Source organism: Saimiri boliviensis, chromosome 20, assembly GCF_048565385.1.
Source record: "Saimiri boliviensis isolate mSaiBol1 chromosome 20, mSaiBol1.pri, whole genome shotgun sequence".
NCBI classification, from domain to species: domain Eukaryota; kingdom Metazoa; phylum Chordata; class Mammalia; order Primates; family Cebidae; genus Saimiri; species Saimiri boliviensis.
This window is the reverse complement of record NC_133468.1, coordinates 13,992,252-14,009,179: the sequence shown is the minus strand read 5'-3', so window position 1 is coordinate 14,009,179 and position 16,928 is coordinate 13,992,252. Positions and strand designations below refer to the sequence as shown.

General features: G+C 43.0%; 1 protein-coding gene across 2 annotated transcripts in view; it reads right to left on the bottom strand.

The window, feature by feature from the left end:
- SLIT3 (slit guidance ligand 3) overlaps positions 1-16,928 on the bottom strand; it is a 627,330-nt gene that overhangs the window by 569,947 nt on the left and 40,455 nt on the right. For both annotated transcript variants that reach the window (XM_003936171.4, XM_010346663.3), the window contains exons 2-3: positions 7,887-7,958; positions 2,284-2,355 (exon numbers count right to left, since the gene is read on the bottom strand). In XM_003936171.4, coding sequence (XP_003936220.2) covers positions 2,284-2,355; positions 7,887-7,958 — 144 coding nt within the window. The remainder of the gene's footprint in view (positions 1-2,283; positions 2,356-7,886; positions 7,959-16,928) is intronic.

Genomic DNA, 16,928 nt, shown 5'->3' with positions numbered 1-16,928 from the left:
TTTCCTCCCGCCTCTGTAGTTTCCTGTGGCCACGTGACTTGAGTTCCAGCCCAACGTATGTGAGAGTGGACGCAACATGTACTCCTTGAGATTTGAAAACTTCCCATGTGAATTTTTTCATGCAGTTTTCTTTACTACTGGCTTGATTTAGACAAACACTGGTACTTTGGAAGCCAGGATTTAAAGAGGGTAAAGTCGAGGATTGGAAGACTTTGTCCCCGAGTCTCCACTTGAAGGAAAGAGGCCTTATCAGGAATGTCCATATTTGGGTTTTACATGAATAAGAAGTAAACTTCCACTGTGTTCAGTCACAGAGATTTGAGGGTTTATCTAGCATAGCAGCTAGCATGACCCACCTGATACAGCAACATGGAGAAATAACCAGGTTTCCTCTGCAATTGTAATCCATTAAGTTCCCCAGACATGCATGGGCAGTTCAGCCTGGTTCACCAAACCAAAGAGGCTTTGCCAAAATATGTCACCAATATTCCCTGGAGTTAAATGTTTATGTAAGAGGTTACTTTCAGGGCCCTTGCTAAAAATCGTACTTCATCTAATATCTGCTGCACAGGAGTATGAAAAAACATCATCTTTCATGTCAGACAGAAGGGCTTTGAATCTTGGCTCCCCTCCTGACCATTCGTTGACTCAGTCTCTCTGGGTCTCTGTTTCTTAATCTGCAAAATGATGGTAATTATATCTCATAGGAATTTTGTTTCAATAAAAAATACAAATGGCATGTAAAACACTGGCATAGTTCCTGCTATGTCCAAGGTATTCAGTTCCTTCCCAACAACCAGGAAATTAATGAATGGAGAATTTTTTTCACCTTTCTAATCAGAAGACTAAGCAAGGGGTGGCCTTTTCACCAAGGACCAAGTATTGATCTTTCTGCTGAAATGTTGACTATTTCATATAAAGGAACCAGGTTCAACAAATACTTTGGTCTAAATAAGGAGAAGAACTTGAGTTTTAAGAAACTTAAAAATAAACGTGTAAACAGAGACAACATTCATTCTTTTTATAACTATTTTCCCTTGCAAGAAATAAATGTCATATTTTCAAACCAACACCAGCAGACCATATGCTGGGATTTGACCCAAAAGGAGAACAATAAATGAGACAATTCACACAACAGAGAGGAAGGAAAGCATTTTTCTCAGTCATACTAATCGACATGCAACAGGGACCTTTCCTGTTCTTATGTAGCTTCAGATAAATTGACTTAAGGGGAAAAAACATCGCACATCTCAAAGCTAACTAGTCAGGGGTAAGCATGCCGCCTTACCCAAGCCTACCTCTGTAAATGAGATTTGGCAATTGGACAGGTAAACAGAACACAGTTCTTCAAGGGAAGCTGGCAGAGCCATGAACTGTTGCAGCTTCACCCCCCCAACTGCAGAAGGAGGCTGAAATGTCAGGGCAACCAAGATTCAGAGGGAGCCTTGAAGAGAGCCACCCACCAGCATGACTAAGGGCTCTTGGGGACAATCCCTGCTCAGAGGGTAGAAAGCAAATATCCAGATGTTATGAGCTGCCAGAGGTGATTAACAGAGGAAAGGTGAAGTCGCCTACTTAACCATCTGAGCAGGCCCCCTCATCAAAGTAATCCAAGAGTTTTCTGCAAAAGTATTCATCAACAAAACGAATGGAGGCTCCAACCATCTTCCATTCTCACCCCTTTCCCCCTCTCCCTCTCATCGAGTCAGAACAGTAGTCTATTTTTAAACCACTGGCAATGCATTCTCTCGTGGAAACGTGGGGGCTTCTTGACACAGGCTGATGCTCACTCACAGGAGATACAAGCGCACTGAAAGCTGTGCCCACTCACCAGTCCTTCCTCTCCCACAGGAGTGGGGCAGAGAACACTCAGGGAGGAGAGGGCCTCAGGAGGGAGCTTCTGCCTGTGCAGAGGAGTAGGGAGTATCTGACGCCGGATCTCATGACAGGGATAACTGCAGGCTTCCCTCCTCCGTAGAAGGGAAGGCTTACACTTGGGTAAAAACCAGCCCCTTATACAGGTACCAACACAGAGCTCAAGCCTGAGGAGAAGGGAAACAAACCCTGGAAGCTGATTCTAGGAACTTTTACAGAAAAGGAATGTAAGTGGATCTCAGTGTTTCTTTAACATGCATCTGATGTGCTTTAAGTATAATAGCAAACATTTTATTACAACACTGTAGATTTTTTTTAACAAGGTCATAAGGCCAATTTATAAATAAAGCAACACTAAACACTAAAATTAAATAAACACTTTAATAAAGGAGGTTGTGGTGTACTTACAGTCGCTCCAGCTGCTTCAGGTCCTGGAAGGCGCCTCTCTCGATGACGCTGACCTGGTTGTCTTCCAGATGCCTACAGCCACAGAGACAGCAATGATTAAGGACAAAGCTGGCCACAGGGACCCTCATACTAGGCTACATGCCATGCAGGCATGGTCACTTTGCCCCTCCCATGACCGTCTGGGTCCTTTCAACTGGGATCAGTCAGATGGGACAAGATAATTCATACCCCAGCCTGGTGTCACGGTAACCAGGGTTTCGCCGCCTGCACACTTCTACCTGACAGATTGGTTTCCATGTCTCTATTTTAAGAATGTTCTCAGCAAATGTCCCCCCAAGCACTGCAGGATGTTGCGCAGAAAAGAAAGAGGTAAAAGCTGCTCCTTATAAAAACCACACATAGATTCAGCATCTCTTCCCTGGGAGCTCCCTCCTCCAAGGATTCAAAAATACTTCATTGAAAAGGGCCTTCCCTGCTCACCCTAGTAGAAAGGGTGAGGCTATCGTGAGACAACTGGCTGTTGATAATAAAGCCAGTCTGGTCCCAGGAACTCCTCTCACTGGGCCCAGCTAATCCCAACCTCATGATGATGGTCATAAAAGATCAGGCTCCCTCCCTCTAGCCACATGCTTCACTCACGCCCCTCAGTCTTCCAAGCAGGTGATTACAAATCTGTAACACTCTATATAAGTGAGTTTGGTTCATGCATGCAGTATATCCAAAGAATTGAGCATATAATGAAACATTTGTTTCCCTAACTTAAAAAAAAATGCAAGGCTTAAATGGATGAGCTAAACAGCAAAGAGAAGAGAAGCAATGAAGGTATGAAGCTATGTAGCTTTCATAGGGGGCTAACCTTAGGCTTGGAAACAACACGTATTACACATGGTAGCTGAATAGAACTTAGAAGGGATGCAGTTGTGATTGGAGAATGTTTTTTTAGAAGGTGGAGTTTAAGGAAGGACCATGGATTCCTCTGGATTACACAGGAGGAGAGGTGTCTGCAAGCACCTAAACAAACAGCAGATGGAGAGGAAAAGCAACCCTGGGAAGGCTGCATCTTCATATGAAACTGAGTGCTCCATGACAGTCTCTCCCTATTAGGTGTTTCACAACCTCCTGCACTTCTCAGCCTCATAAGCTCCTCACTTAACAGCTACACAAATGATTGAAGAGAGAGGCTGAAAGACTTGCCCAAGGAGAAATTATTTATGCCAATTCCCACAGCCAGGTAGGGTGGGTCCTCTAACTCCCAGTCTAGTGAGCATACCAGATTGTTTAGAAGCTCTATTTTGCTTGCACATTAGCTGATGGTATAAGAGTGGGTTAACTGGTCAACGTCTCTGAGACTTAGTTTCCTTATTCGTAAAATAGAGAAAATAAAACATTGCAAAAGTTCTTATGAGAACAAAAATGGAATAAATAAATCATCTAGCCCAGGTTCTGCAATACAATTCGAGGCTTAAGAAATGTTTTTCCCTTCTCTTGTCTTCCTTTTCCATTCCACCATATATGAGGAGGGCCTTAGAATAATAGTCTCACACTAGCGCATCATGCTAAATAGGGTCGCAGGGCAACACTAGCGACTGGGGTTTTGCTGAACTAAGTTTTTACTATCCATCCACCAATCAAATCAGTCACAGAGTTTGCAGTCATTATTTCCTTGATGAATAACAAGGACCAACTCTAGGGTTTATGAGTACCACATTCCCTCTGGGTCTCTGAAGGAGCCTAACTCACCCCTTCTATAATGAATCTCAGTTGTGTGCTCTAACACTACAAGCTCCTTTCAGAGAGGAAAAGAGAAGAGATGCAAGGATATCTGTATAAGATACACTGTTTCCACCTTGTGCAGGCCCTGGAAAGCTTTTATTGGCTTCATCAAGAAACATCACCCCTCCCTGCAAGACAGGGTCTCACTATGTCACCCATGCTGGAATGCAGTGGTGCAAGTTGCTGGGACTATAGGCACATGCCACCACACCCAGTTATTTTTTTTTTTTTTAAGAGATGGGGTTTTACAATGTTGCTCAGGGTGGTCTTGAATTCTTGGGCTCAAGCAATCCACCCACCTCGGACTCCCAAAGTGCTGGGATTACAGGCATGAGCCACCACACCTAGCCATCCAGACCGTCAAACAGCTTTTTGACTTCTGGATTTCTGTCAGGTTCGGCCAGTGAGAGTCACCAGAAGGAGATCAGAGGGTGGAAGAAGAGTGTGGTTGGGGGATTTATTCTCCATTCCTGCCAAACCACTTCAGGCTGACTGCATCCTCTACCTAAGACCAAAACTTCTGTGAGGTAGTCCCGACTTTTGCCAGGCTCTGATAACTACTACCTATGCTCCTCAAGGCCCAGGGGACAGTAGTGGCTCTGTTTTGACTCCTCAAGGAACTGCATTATCTCCTCTAGGTTTCTCTTAACTTTGCCCATATCTCTGTAAACAACTCTTTACTTCGCTCTCCTCATTTGCCTTCTTTCCTGCTGGGACCCTCACTGACCAGGTATCTACTTCCCTTCAAGGTCTGCTTCCTAGATCCCTCAGAGTCCAGCCTAGAACCTGGCACTCAGAGGCTCAATAAATCATCAATATTTGATGAATAAATGAATCAATGAGTGAGTGAACTAAGACCCTCCCATCCAGATTTCTGGGCTGAGATGCAACCCAGGAGCATGCAATAAAGCCATCGATAGCTTCCCCGCATTTTCAGACAGAGGATCCAGGAAGGGCTGTCCATGGCTGGAGTCTGTCCCAAATTAGAAGAATAAAGCCTGTGTTCATTTTCAGCTCTTTTGGCATTGTTTTTTTTGTTGTTGTTGTTTTTTGGGTTTTTTTTTTAGTTTTACCACTGGATTAGGATTGGAAATTGCCCCCATGTGATGATGATGGCTGGAGCTGAGTTTAACTTTTTTATTAACCCCATTTGGGATAAAGCTGGCTCCCACATTTTGAGCACAGCAGAGCCCTTAAATAGACTACTAAGAAATGGAACATAATTGATACCACCAGAAGAGACTTTTTCCTACTCCCACCCATGGAAGAAAAAAAAATTGTCCTGGGCAATTCTTCTATCTTCTCCTTAAATGCTCTTCATTTGAGGAAAATTGCTCTGGGTTGAAACTGAAGTTCCTTAATCTCTGTTTTATCTGCTTTTGCCCATATTAACAGCTTGACATAGAAATGGGTGGCAAATTATTCAAGACTGCTGAATCTTTTCTAGTTTCTCTAGAAATTGTAAATAAGAAACAGATATGGGGAATGTGCCAAGGTGTGAAAAAAATCTTTAAAAAAGATAGTTGTCTAGGTTACTCAGCTAAAAAGAATAGATTGAGGAAAAATATGGTAAAAATGTCTGGATATTTTATTGGTGTTAGTTAGAAAGCATTTCAGCTATTCCACCAGGCAGATTCTTTCACAGTAATAAAGGGCCACTTGAATGGGATTGTCTTTGAGTTGATAAGGAAGATAATGAAACAGAGTATATTAATAGTCTAACGGGTGGAGGAGGGGAAGGCTTTTTGGCATTGCTTATCAAAATAAGAGGAATGTACCAATTAACTGAAAAGATAAACTGTAGTCAAAGGAATGTTGCAGACCATCCAGGGGACATTAAAACAATCTTTTGTGATTATTTTAAACTTTCTACTTGCAGAGAACAGTTATAAAAATTGGAATTTTTATTAGTCTTTCTGATGTAATGTTAAGAAAATCAAAGGGTTGTTTTGACTTTGTTAGAAGATGAAGCATTAGGTGAAATATCTGACTTGCATAAAAGGAAATCTCTCAGACACAGAGGAAATCAATTTAAAAAAATAAAGAAAGAAGGTAAACAAGCATGTATTTTTTAACCTGGAAAATGACATACAATCAGGAGTTGCTACCTATACCTGTTCAGTAACAATCGTCCTAAAACTGAATCATGGAATTCCCCCACCCTTATCCCAATCTCGATTCTGATCCTCCCATACCTTGTCAGAACTACCATTCACTTGATGGACACATGGTTGCTGGAGCAAAAGAAAGACCTGGCCCAGGGTGTGCCTTCCCTTTGAGGGTGGTGAGAGGAGAGTGTCTGAGACCAAAGATGGAGAACATGTTGGCATGGAGAGCATCTGCAAGCTGGAGGTCCAGCATTTAGATCCCCACGTCCCCGCACATGAGTACACAAAGAGCAGCTCAGAAAAGCCCCCACATCATCAGTGTTACATTTACAAAATGGGTGGACTGTCACTGCCTTTGTTTTCTCAGCGTTCTGTAACACAAATGCACAGTGGCACCGCATGGAGGTTAGAGAGCACAGAGTCTGGGTTCCAATTCCAGCTCCTTCGATCACCTGCTATGTGGACTTGGGACTACTTGACCTATCCACACCTCTGTTTCCACGGCTACAAATAGGGGCTCATCATACTGCCCACCTTGTATGTTACCACTGTGAAATATCACACTGGGCCCATGAAAGTATCATGTCCATCATCATCATTACTAACACCTCAATCAGAAAAGAAAAACAATGTTGTAAAATTAATGCTTCACAGGTAATCGTGAGAATAATCAGAAAGTGTTAAAACTATGAAGCACCACTATGTAACTATGAGAGTTGAAAATAATTCTAACTACATATTCCCTGTATTGCAGATGAGAGAATTGAGGCCCATGGAGGAAAAGTAATTTGCCCAAGGTTTCATGGGTAGCTAATTCTGAATCAGGACCAGAACCTGGTACTTTCTGTCCCAAGTACAAAATTCATTCTGTTTATTATATAGGGTTACTGGTAAAAAGGAGGTAGCTTCAGATATCAAGACTTTAGCTGTTACTTCTAGTAACAATTTGCCAGCCCAGATTCCATGGCATACAAATGCCAAGGCAGTGGCCAAATGGCCCAGACTGTACTTCTTGTCTGGAGCCATGCTTTCTGGGTCAAAATTAACCACCAAGTAAAGAAGAAAAAGAAGATCTAAATTGCTTGTTCCTGTACGTCTCTGAATGTCTTCGACTTTTCAACGGATAAGCACTTGGGAAGTTTCTTATCACTCACAGACTTAAGGATGGATGAAAGTTTTCAATATTCAGCAATGAAACCTGATATTCCCTGCTCCCCTAGTCCATCAATGCCCATCTCGAATTTTGCTACCTGTCTGCACAGCTGTGGGTGTTCAACAAGGGCTCTGACCCTTTCTGATGCTCTCCTCCCCTCCTCTCCATTAAGCTACAAGACAAATAACTTTTGTCCTGATTGCTCTTTTAATGCACAGGCTGGAGAAGAAATCATAATCTCTATGGAAGGGAAGCATGGTTAGTCAATCTGACATCGCCGTCATCCTAGAAGCTGGGCATGTTGATTTATTTGTTCATAGCCTTCCGCTTTCCCTATCACTGGAACTAAGTTCTTCCATCAATCTAGCTCTGCCAGCAGCATCCAGACACGGAATGCGATACCTGTGAGCATGCGAGTACACTAATGAGGGGCTTTCTGCTGCAGAATGTGAATTCCTGTTGTCCAGGGCTTGGGAGTGTGATGTCAGGGGCAATGGAACATTTATTTTTTGTGTGTGAGGCTGAAGAGCTAAAAATGAAAATGCACCAGAGAGCTATTAACTACTTACAAGACTCGGAGGTTCTTGAGCCCAGCGAAGTCCATCTTGGTGATCCTGGTGATATTATTTCTGTCCAGGTCACTGCAATGGAGAGCAAATTCAGGTCAGATTTTTGTGGGTTACAATTATTGTCTATTTAATCCAGACTGGCTTGGACTGAAGGGACATTGCTTGTCCAGAAGGAGGCAATTCTGATGATTAACAATATCCCTTGAGCATGCCCAGCTAACCTTAAGGATATTGTATGGAATAAACCATTCATTATATGCATAGAAGAACTCTGTTATGTTTAACTGCCTGCCTTCTGTGGTCCCTTCTTTAGGTAACAAATTTTTCTGTTGGAAGTTTCTCCTCCCCCAACTCTCAGATCATGTCATACAAATGGGGCTGACCCCTCTTCCCAGCTCTAGGCACGGGCATCTGATCCAGGCCAGGCTGGTAAGTATCTTCAGTCTCTCTGACAACAGCAATTGTTTCAGAAATGCCTAAGTACTCAAAACCCCAATAACTGTTTATCTACTGGGATTGCTAAGCTGTTCAGGGTAGCCAGAAGCATCTCGCCACCACAAGAACAGTGAGCAGATGATGCTCTCCTACGAATGTCCAGACCCACTCATGCCTGAAGCCAGATACCTCTGTATTTTGAGAGTGTGTGACCCATTCTATCCCATCGCTCTTCTATTTTGATTTAAAACAGTTTGAGTTGAATTTTCTGTCACTTGAAATCAAAACAACTTGCCTAACTTTGGTATGTAGATAGAAATCAACAAACAAGACAAAAATTGTCTATTTTCCAACTAGTCTGCAAACTCCATGAGGGCAAAGGCCATATTTCATTTAACTCAATACTCAACATAGTTGGTAGAATATGTGCTTGGCACACAGCAGAGGTATCTGGCTCATCTCACATGTTAGGTAAAGACATTTGCATGGATTACTTCCGTGTCAACTTATAGGCTTAAGCTCCTGAATATAGCCCCAAAGAGAAGAACTAGCCACAGAAGAGCTGAAGTGGTGGTGGTGATACGAAAGTCAGGGTGGAGGGGCAGCATGGATCATGGAAAACCACAGTTAGGAAAAACTGAAGTCAGGAATGAGCCTGTGACCAACTGTATGAACATTCTGTGTTCACTAAAATAATCCAACAAGACTGAATGCCAAAAAAGGAACCATGAATAATAGGCTACAATTCTCAATAACGGATGCTTAATAACTGATCCCTACACATTATGCCTTCTCTAACCCTAACTTTTCAGGATTTTGGCCCTTGGAGTTTCAACAAGGTATCTGTGAATTGTCTTTGCTTTCTTTCTCAACACTTTATACTAAGAGCCATTGTTTCCAATGGTGACTCCCCATCCAAACGTTCATCTCTTCTTGGTTTTCCTTCTCACCTCCTAAAGATGCCACCCTGCAATTATGTCTCCTTTACACAGTTGCAGAAAAGGAACAGAGAAGGAATTTTCAGATTCCAGCACTTTAAAAAAAATCAAATTTGAGAAGAGATTACTCTCCTGATACCAGACATAATACTGAATTAAAAATCAAGTGAGTCCTTGAGTAACCTCAGCCAGGTACCTCCTCCCTTTCTCCTTGAGTTTTCCAGTACTTAAAACAGCATCAGAGTTGTTTCTGAACTAGCTTGTGATGGAGAAAAACAGTATTTAGACTTCTCTGGCTAATTTGAGGGTTGGTTTAGAAAAAAAAAATTGCAAGAATTGCCCAGGAAAATAAAGAAGGGTTATCCATGCAGGGATTAGAAATCTGCAGACAAATAGAAATCTGTACACACTCCAAAGCGTCACACGTGTTCTTCTCACCTCCCAACTGAATTCAGATGGATGTTTGGGGACCTCGACAACTGTGAATATGACAATGCAACTACGGGTTTAATTACCAGGACACAGCATGGTATCTCAGCAGCTTGTGCCAGCATCTGTAGCACCAATATTTTCAATGAATATTTATTATGTAAAAGCACAGAGTGCATTGCTGAAATGCTGAGGATGTAATGGGGGATGCGGGCTCTGCTGTGGGGCTATCCCAGGCACAGAGTCGGTGTTTGGGAGCCGAGCTTCAGAGGCAGGCAGTCCTGAGCTTGAATCCCTGTCCTGCCACTGACTGACTGATCAAAAGGCAGTGCACTTCATCTCGGAGGTACGGTTTCTCCATTTACAAATGAGGCTGACAATCTTGACCTCAGGAGCTTTGATGAGGGTTAAATGAGATGATGTATACGCAGCACTTATCTGGCACTTATTACGTACTCAATCACGGCAGCTATTACCGTAATTAGTTGAAGCGCATCTCTCCCATCTTCACTCTGAAATTTCAGTCCACCAGCAGAAGCTAACAGCTCAGTACCCCAAATTTTGTGCCTACAGATGGAACCCTGGGATCCCCAAGACACTCCTTGTTGGTGTGCTCTCTTCATAAAGAGAGGATTTTATTTTGTGGCTGAAAAAATAGAATGATGGGGCCAAAAGCACCCCTCTCCCCCAACTGCCTGTCCTTCACAGCATTTCTGTGGCCCCTATTTTCATGGTATCTGAGTATAAGTGACACAGGGGCTACAGAGGAGGAATGGGCTCTCCCCTTCCACTGAGCTGTGCTGCCTGCGTCTGCCCGCCTCCCAGACACACATACTGCCAGAAAAGGCCAGGGAGCATGTAGGTTTTGAGGTGAAACAGCTCCAGCCCCCAACTCCACAAAGCTGGGCTGTGTGAGTTTGAGTAATCTACTTGACTTTCTGGGCCTGCATGCCTGCAGACCATGCGATGATGAGAAACACAAAGCTGGGGCCTGAACACACATGGTTAGACATGGGAACGGGTTACACTGACCCGGAGGACAGGCTGCCTATCCCAAGGCTAGTCCTCACTGTCCCCACCCAGGCTCCCCTAGACCTTTATGACCTTCAGCTCTGGCCTCAAGGGAGTCCTGGGATGGGTTCTGAACCGTCAGCAGGAGGGGTGATCCTGGATGGGGGCAAGGACAGTGTCCAGATGTGGATGTGGGAAGTGTGTTGGTCTCCAAACATGTCTGTCATTTCTTTCTTTTTTTTTTTTTTCTTTTTTTTTTTTTTGACACATTTGTTATCAAGATGTAGGGTCTACACCAATTTTCCTGGAACTTGAGCAGAACTTTGAGACTTCTGGACAAACAGAACTGTGGCAGAAGTGACGCTGCATAGCTTCAGGCTAGCTTAGAAGAGGGAATGGGGAGGGTCTCTCTCTCTCTCTCTCTCTCTCTCTCTCTCTCTCTCTCTCTCTCTCCCTCCCTCCCTCTCTCCTCCCCCCCACCTCACTTCCACTGCAACCTTCAACTGCCGTATGAGAAAAGGAGATGATCTGAAGCACCCATGCTGGTGAGACCACATGCTGGATCAGAGAGAGAGAGAGAGAGAGAGAGAGAGAGAGAGAGAGAGAGAGAGAGAGAAGGAGAGAGAGAGAAAAGAGATGTGCCAGGGAAGACCCAGCCCTGGCTTAAGTCTTTCCAGCCTAGAGTTCACGCACATTAAGTGCACAGACCTTTCGGACTCAGCCTCAGCCACCATCTGGTTATAACTTATGAGAAACTCAAAGCCAGAATCACCCAGCTGAATGAACCACTCTTGAAATCCTGACCCACAGAAGCTGTAAGAGATAATACAGTCATAGCAACGTTTCAGTCAATGAGGATAGTATATCCGATGGTAGTCCCGTAAGATTATAATGGAGCTGAAAATTTCTAGTGACATCATAACAACATATCAATGAAGCTGAAAATTTGACATCATAACATGTCACTTACAGGTTTCCGTGGTGCTGGTGAAAACAAATCAGCACTGCCAGTTGTATAAAAGTATAGTGCATGCAATTACGTACAGTACATAGTACTTGACAATGATAACAAATGACTGTGTTAGTGGTATTTACTATGCCGTACTTTTATCACTATTTTAGAGTGTACTCCTACTTGTTAAAAAAAAAAAAAAAAAGTTAATGGTAAAACAGCTTTAGGCAGGTCCTTGAGGAGGTTTTCCAGAGGAAGTCATTGTTATCTTAAGAGATGACGGCTCCATGCACGTTACTGCCCTTGAAGACCTTCCAGTGGGACGAGATGGGGAGGCGGAAGACAGAGAAATGGATGACCCCGACCTGTGTAGGCCTAGGCTAATCTGTCTGCTTGTGTCTTAGTTCTTAAAAAAAGTTTACAAAGTAAAATAATAAAAATTGTAAAAGTAGAAAAATGTTTATAGAATAAGAATATAAGGGAAGAAAATATTTTTGTATAGCTAGTTTGCATTTTAAGCTAAGCGCTATTACGAATAAAAATTGAAAGTTTATAAAGTTAAAAAGTTATATAGTAAGCTTAATATTGAAGAAAGAATTTAAAAAGAAAAATGTAGCATAGCCTAAGCGTACAGTGTTCGTCAAATAGTAGTGAATAGTAATATCCTAGGCCTTCACATCCACTGACCATTCACTCACTGACTCTCCCAGAGCAACTTCCAGTCGTGCAAGCCCCACTCACGGTAAATACCTATATTTTTATACTGTATTTTTATTTATGTGCCTTTCTTTTCTATGTTTATTTAGCCAGGCATGGTGCTATATACCAATAATCCCAGCCACTCACGAGGCTGAGGTAGGAGGATTGCTGGAGCAGTCCAGGAGTGCAAGGCTGGACTGAACAACAGAGCAAGACCCTGTCTCTTAAAAGAACAGCAACAAAACAATAGATACCTAGATACACAAATACTCACCATTGCTCAACAATGTGTTACAACTGCCTCTAGTATTCAGTAGAGTAACTTGCTGTGCAGATTTATAGCCTAGAAGCAATAGGCTATAACCGTATCACCTAAATGTGTACTAGGCTATACCATCTAGGTTTATGAAAGTGCACTTCTGACTTTCACACAACAATGAAATTGCCAAGGACGCATTTTTCAGAATATATCCCTGACATTAAACAACACATGACTGTACTAAAGTGAGCTCTGTGTCTTAACTCATGAAGTTCTGGGGTGATTCATTTTGCAACAATAGAAAGGTGGAACAGGAGGAGAAAGATAGCTTCTGAATACTAAATATTTACCATTAGCAATGGAATCCCATTCACATGGGTTTTCATGGCAAGGCCTTTCTGAGACTTGCATACCACCTCTAAGAACCTCAGTTCTGTCATTATGGTCAAAGATGGCTCATGGGGGCAGAGGGCTCCCAAGTTATTCTGGGGATAAGGTAAGGATTGTTCCTTTTCTCAGGCTCAAAGGAGTAAAGACTGCATAATTAGAGATGCCCATCCCTTCAAGTGGGATTTAAGATCCTGGGAATCATCTATGCTATGTTACTAATCACAGTAATGATTATCATTCATTGAGTATTGGTGGCAGACTGGTGAGTTGCCTTGAGTTGTGCTTAAGACAGAGGGAAAAAGGCTTCATGAACTCACCAGTCTGCCACAATGCTCAATGAATGATAATCATGGATAACTCACCAGCCTGAGCATACAGATAGATTACATTTCCCAGCTTTCCTTGCATGTATGTGCAGCCATGTGACTGAATTCTCATCACTATTACAGGAACAAAAGTATTATATGCTGCCATCAGGCCTGAGGAATAAAACTTCCTGCCCCATCGTCCATACTCTTTTTCTCTCATCTTGGGTGGGATTCAGTAGATACAGTGGAGGACCCCAGGGATGGCAAACTGAAAGAGCCTAAGTCCCTGAATGACTGCATGGAACAGAGACCTCTCCTCCCTTGATCCCCCTACTGCCTCCTGCTGCCATTTACACACATTAGACTCAGACCTATTCAAGAAATACTCCTAAACCACTGAAATTTGGGAAGTATTTGTTATGGCAGTCTACATTGACAAACGGAACATCGTTGATACAACAGATTTCTAACCTTTATTTTATTTTATTTTGGGGGGGGGTGGGGGAGATGAAGTCTCACTGTCATCCAGGCTGGATGGAGTGCAATGGTGTGACCTTAGCTCACTGCAACCTTTGCCTCCAAGAATCAAGTGATTCTCCTGCCTCAGCCTCCCAAGTAAGTGGGATTGCAGGCACCCACCACCTTGTCTGGCTAATTGTTTTTGTATTTTTAGTAGAAATAGGGCTTCACCATGTTGGCCAGGCTGGTCTCGAACTTCTGACCCTCAGGTGATCCACTCACCTCGGCCTCCCAAAGTGCTGGGATTACAGGTGTGAACCACTACACCTAGCCTTCCACATTTTCTTCTTCTCTTTGCAATAGTTCTGAAAGGTAGGTATTATCTTACTTTAACAGATTAAAATGCTGTAGATCAACCTAAATAAAAGCTGATATTTGCCCAACCCATACAACGTACCAGGTACTATGCTAAGGACTTTGTGTTCATTTTATCTAATCTAGACAGCAACTGTATATGGTACTATTATCTCATTTTTCACATAAGGAGACTACAGCTTAGTTTCCCCCATTCCCACCCTAAGCTTAGATTTTTACTAAAAAAGAAATTTGACATGAGTTCACACATCAGGAAGTGGGTAATGCCGAGATTTGAACCTGGGCTCTCTGAATGCAAAGTCCAATGATAAAGTTCCCTTATCACATCCTACTGGTCATCTACCACTAGAGCATTTTTCTACTGCATCAGGTTATCCACTGAATTTTTAAAAAGAATGTATAAATACATACCCAAACAAATAAACAATTTCCCACTCCCATGCCTTGGAAGAAAACAAAGAGATACCCTCAGTAGCTTTGCTTTCCCCACTCCAGTCAACATGGCACATTTCCAATCTGGCCTCCCAGTGAAGTCCCAGCCAGGGGAAGTGGCTGAACCCCCTCTGCAAGCTCAAGGAGGAAGAGCTTTCTTGCTGTGTTTGCCCTGTCTGGTTTTGGTCATGTTACTCTCCATCTGCCATGTTGCCTCTATAAACAGGCATCACCATGGTAATTTAGATTATTTTTCCCCTTCCCAATCAGTGAATCATAAACCAGTGCTGAGACTTGGAGCTTTGTGGTATTTTCACATCTGTTTGACACCTTGGGTGGGGTAGGGACAAAGAACAATTCAGAACAACATTGGAAAAAATGAAACAAAGATGACATTTTCTAGGTCAGGCCACTGGTCCTATCTTGGCACATGTATATCCATACCCTTCTTATTACTCATTCTGTAGCATTCCTGCAAAATTTTCTTCTGTCTGTGGCACATCTGGGAAGAGCAAGGAGTAAAAAAACAGCCCTCAGTGAAACAGCATCATGTGGGGAAAAGGGCTTCAATTATAAATTCAAATGGTGTGGATTTGAATCCCAACCTTTTTGCTCCTTAGCTATGTGGCTTTGAGAAAGGCACTTGACTTTATGGAGCTCCAGTTGTTGTTGATGTGATTTTGGTAAAACATGACCCAAAATACCACCTCTGATGGATTATCATGAGGCTCAATGGAGAAAGTATGAGAGTAAGTACTTTTCTGAGATGGAGTCTTGCTCTGTTGCCAGGCTGGAGTGCAGTGGCACCATTTCGGCTCACTGAAACCTTCACCTCCTGGGTTCAACCAATTCTCCTTCCTCAGCCTCCTGAGTAGCTGGGATTACAGGTGCCCACCACCACACCCAGGTAATTTTTGTATTTTTAGAAGAGACAGGTTTTCACTATGTTGGTCAGGCTGGTCTTGAATTCCTGACCTCTGGCGATCCACTGGCCTCGGCCTCCCAAAGTGCTGGGATTACAGGCATGAGCCACTATACCCGAGGAAGTACTTTCTAAACAGCATTCAGAGGGGTTAATTCTTCACCCACAGGCAACAACTGGTAGGGAGAGGATGCAATGGTGTAGCTGCTTGGGATAGACTTTTGGAAAGATGTACATCTGTGATGGTGAAACACACATGGTTGAGCAGCACACCACTGCTTAGACTGGACTTTTAAGACTATCTGCCCCCTGTACACCAAGTGTTTACAGAATACTGCCTTCTGGATTTCAGGAAAGAAGATTGGATCTCAACATGAAGTGAACTTGTAGGGGCTGCCATACAATGTAGTCATTTTCTATTACAAGGATATGCAAGCAAAGATTAACTCATGTTGGGTATGATGTCTCGGAGATCCCTGCGATGAGGAGGAGGCTGGACTGCATGACCTATAAAGTCCTGTCATCCTGTCAATAACTCCGTAATTGTCATCTGTTGGGAACCCATAACCAAATGATTTTTTTGAAAATGAAATATGGCTTGGTCCCTGCTCTCAAAGAGCCTGGAGTCTAGTTGAGGAGATGAGCTAAGACTTAGATTCTTCATGAACAAGGCAAGAATTTGCAAAATGAAATGTTAAGGGATATGGTCTAAACACCATGGGGAATAGACAAGCAGGAAGTCAGAGAGAAGACCTGTTGCTCCTGAATAAGCCTTTCAATGTATGATGTCAACCACATTCCAGTGTGGTTATCTCAGTGGATTGTTCACGGTTACGGATGGAACTCCTGGTTCTACTCTTTCCCCCTCTCTCACCACTGCACTTGAGTAGTCTTTTAAAAAAAATAAGTAATTTTTTAGAAACAATCTCATGGTGTAATTTAAGGACTCCTACTCAGGAAAGGGGTAAGAGGAGCCAGAATTAAGAGGCCCCCACAGCACTTCCTGACCTTTCATTAACCACCAGCAAATCAGAACAAGTTGACAAGAAAGCAATGTCCTCAGTTTCAGTAATCCACTCACTACGCTTTCCAACTGAATGGGCCACATCACAGAAAGGGCAGGCTGTGTGCTCTTTCACTTCCCTATGAGTTAAGCAGGAGATGGGGAAAGATCACACTGATGACAGGGTATTCATCTTCCCTGAGAGCTTACCCAGGTTAGCTAGTTTTGCCACCAAAGGTCACAGCTCCTCTTTATGACTGTCCATTTCTTGGTTCCAGGACACTTTTCTTCTGGCTTAGATGTGGTAACTGCTCCATTGCTTCTACTGTCTTGGGTTCTACATTATCTTTTGCAATTCTCTGAAACATATCCATACCTCTGAAATGATCCCTTTGTAAATCAACCCTCCTGGAATATTCCTATTGAATTT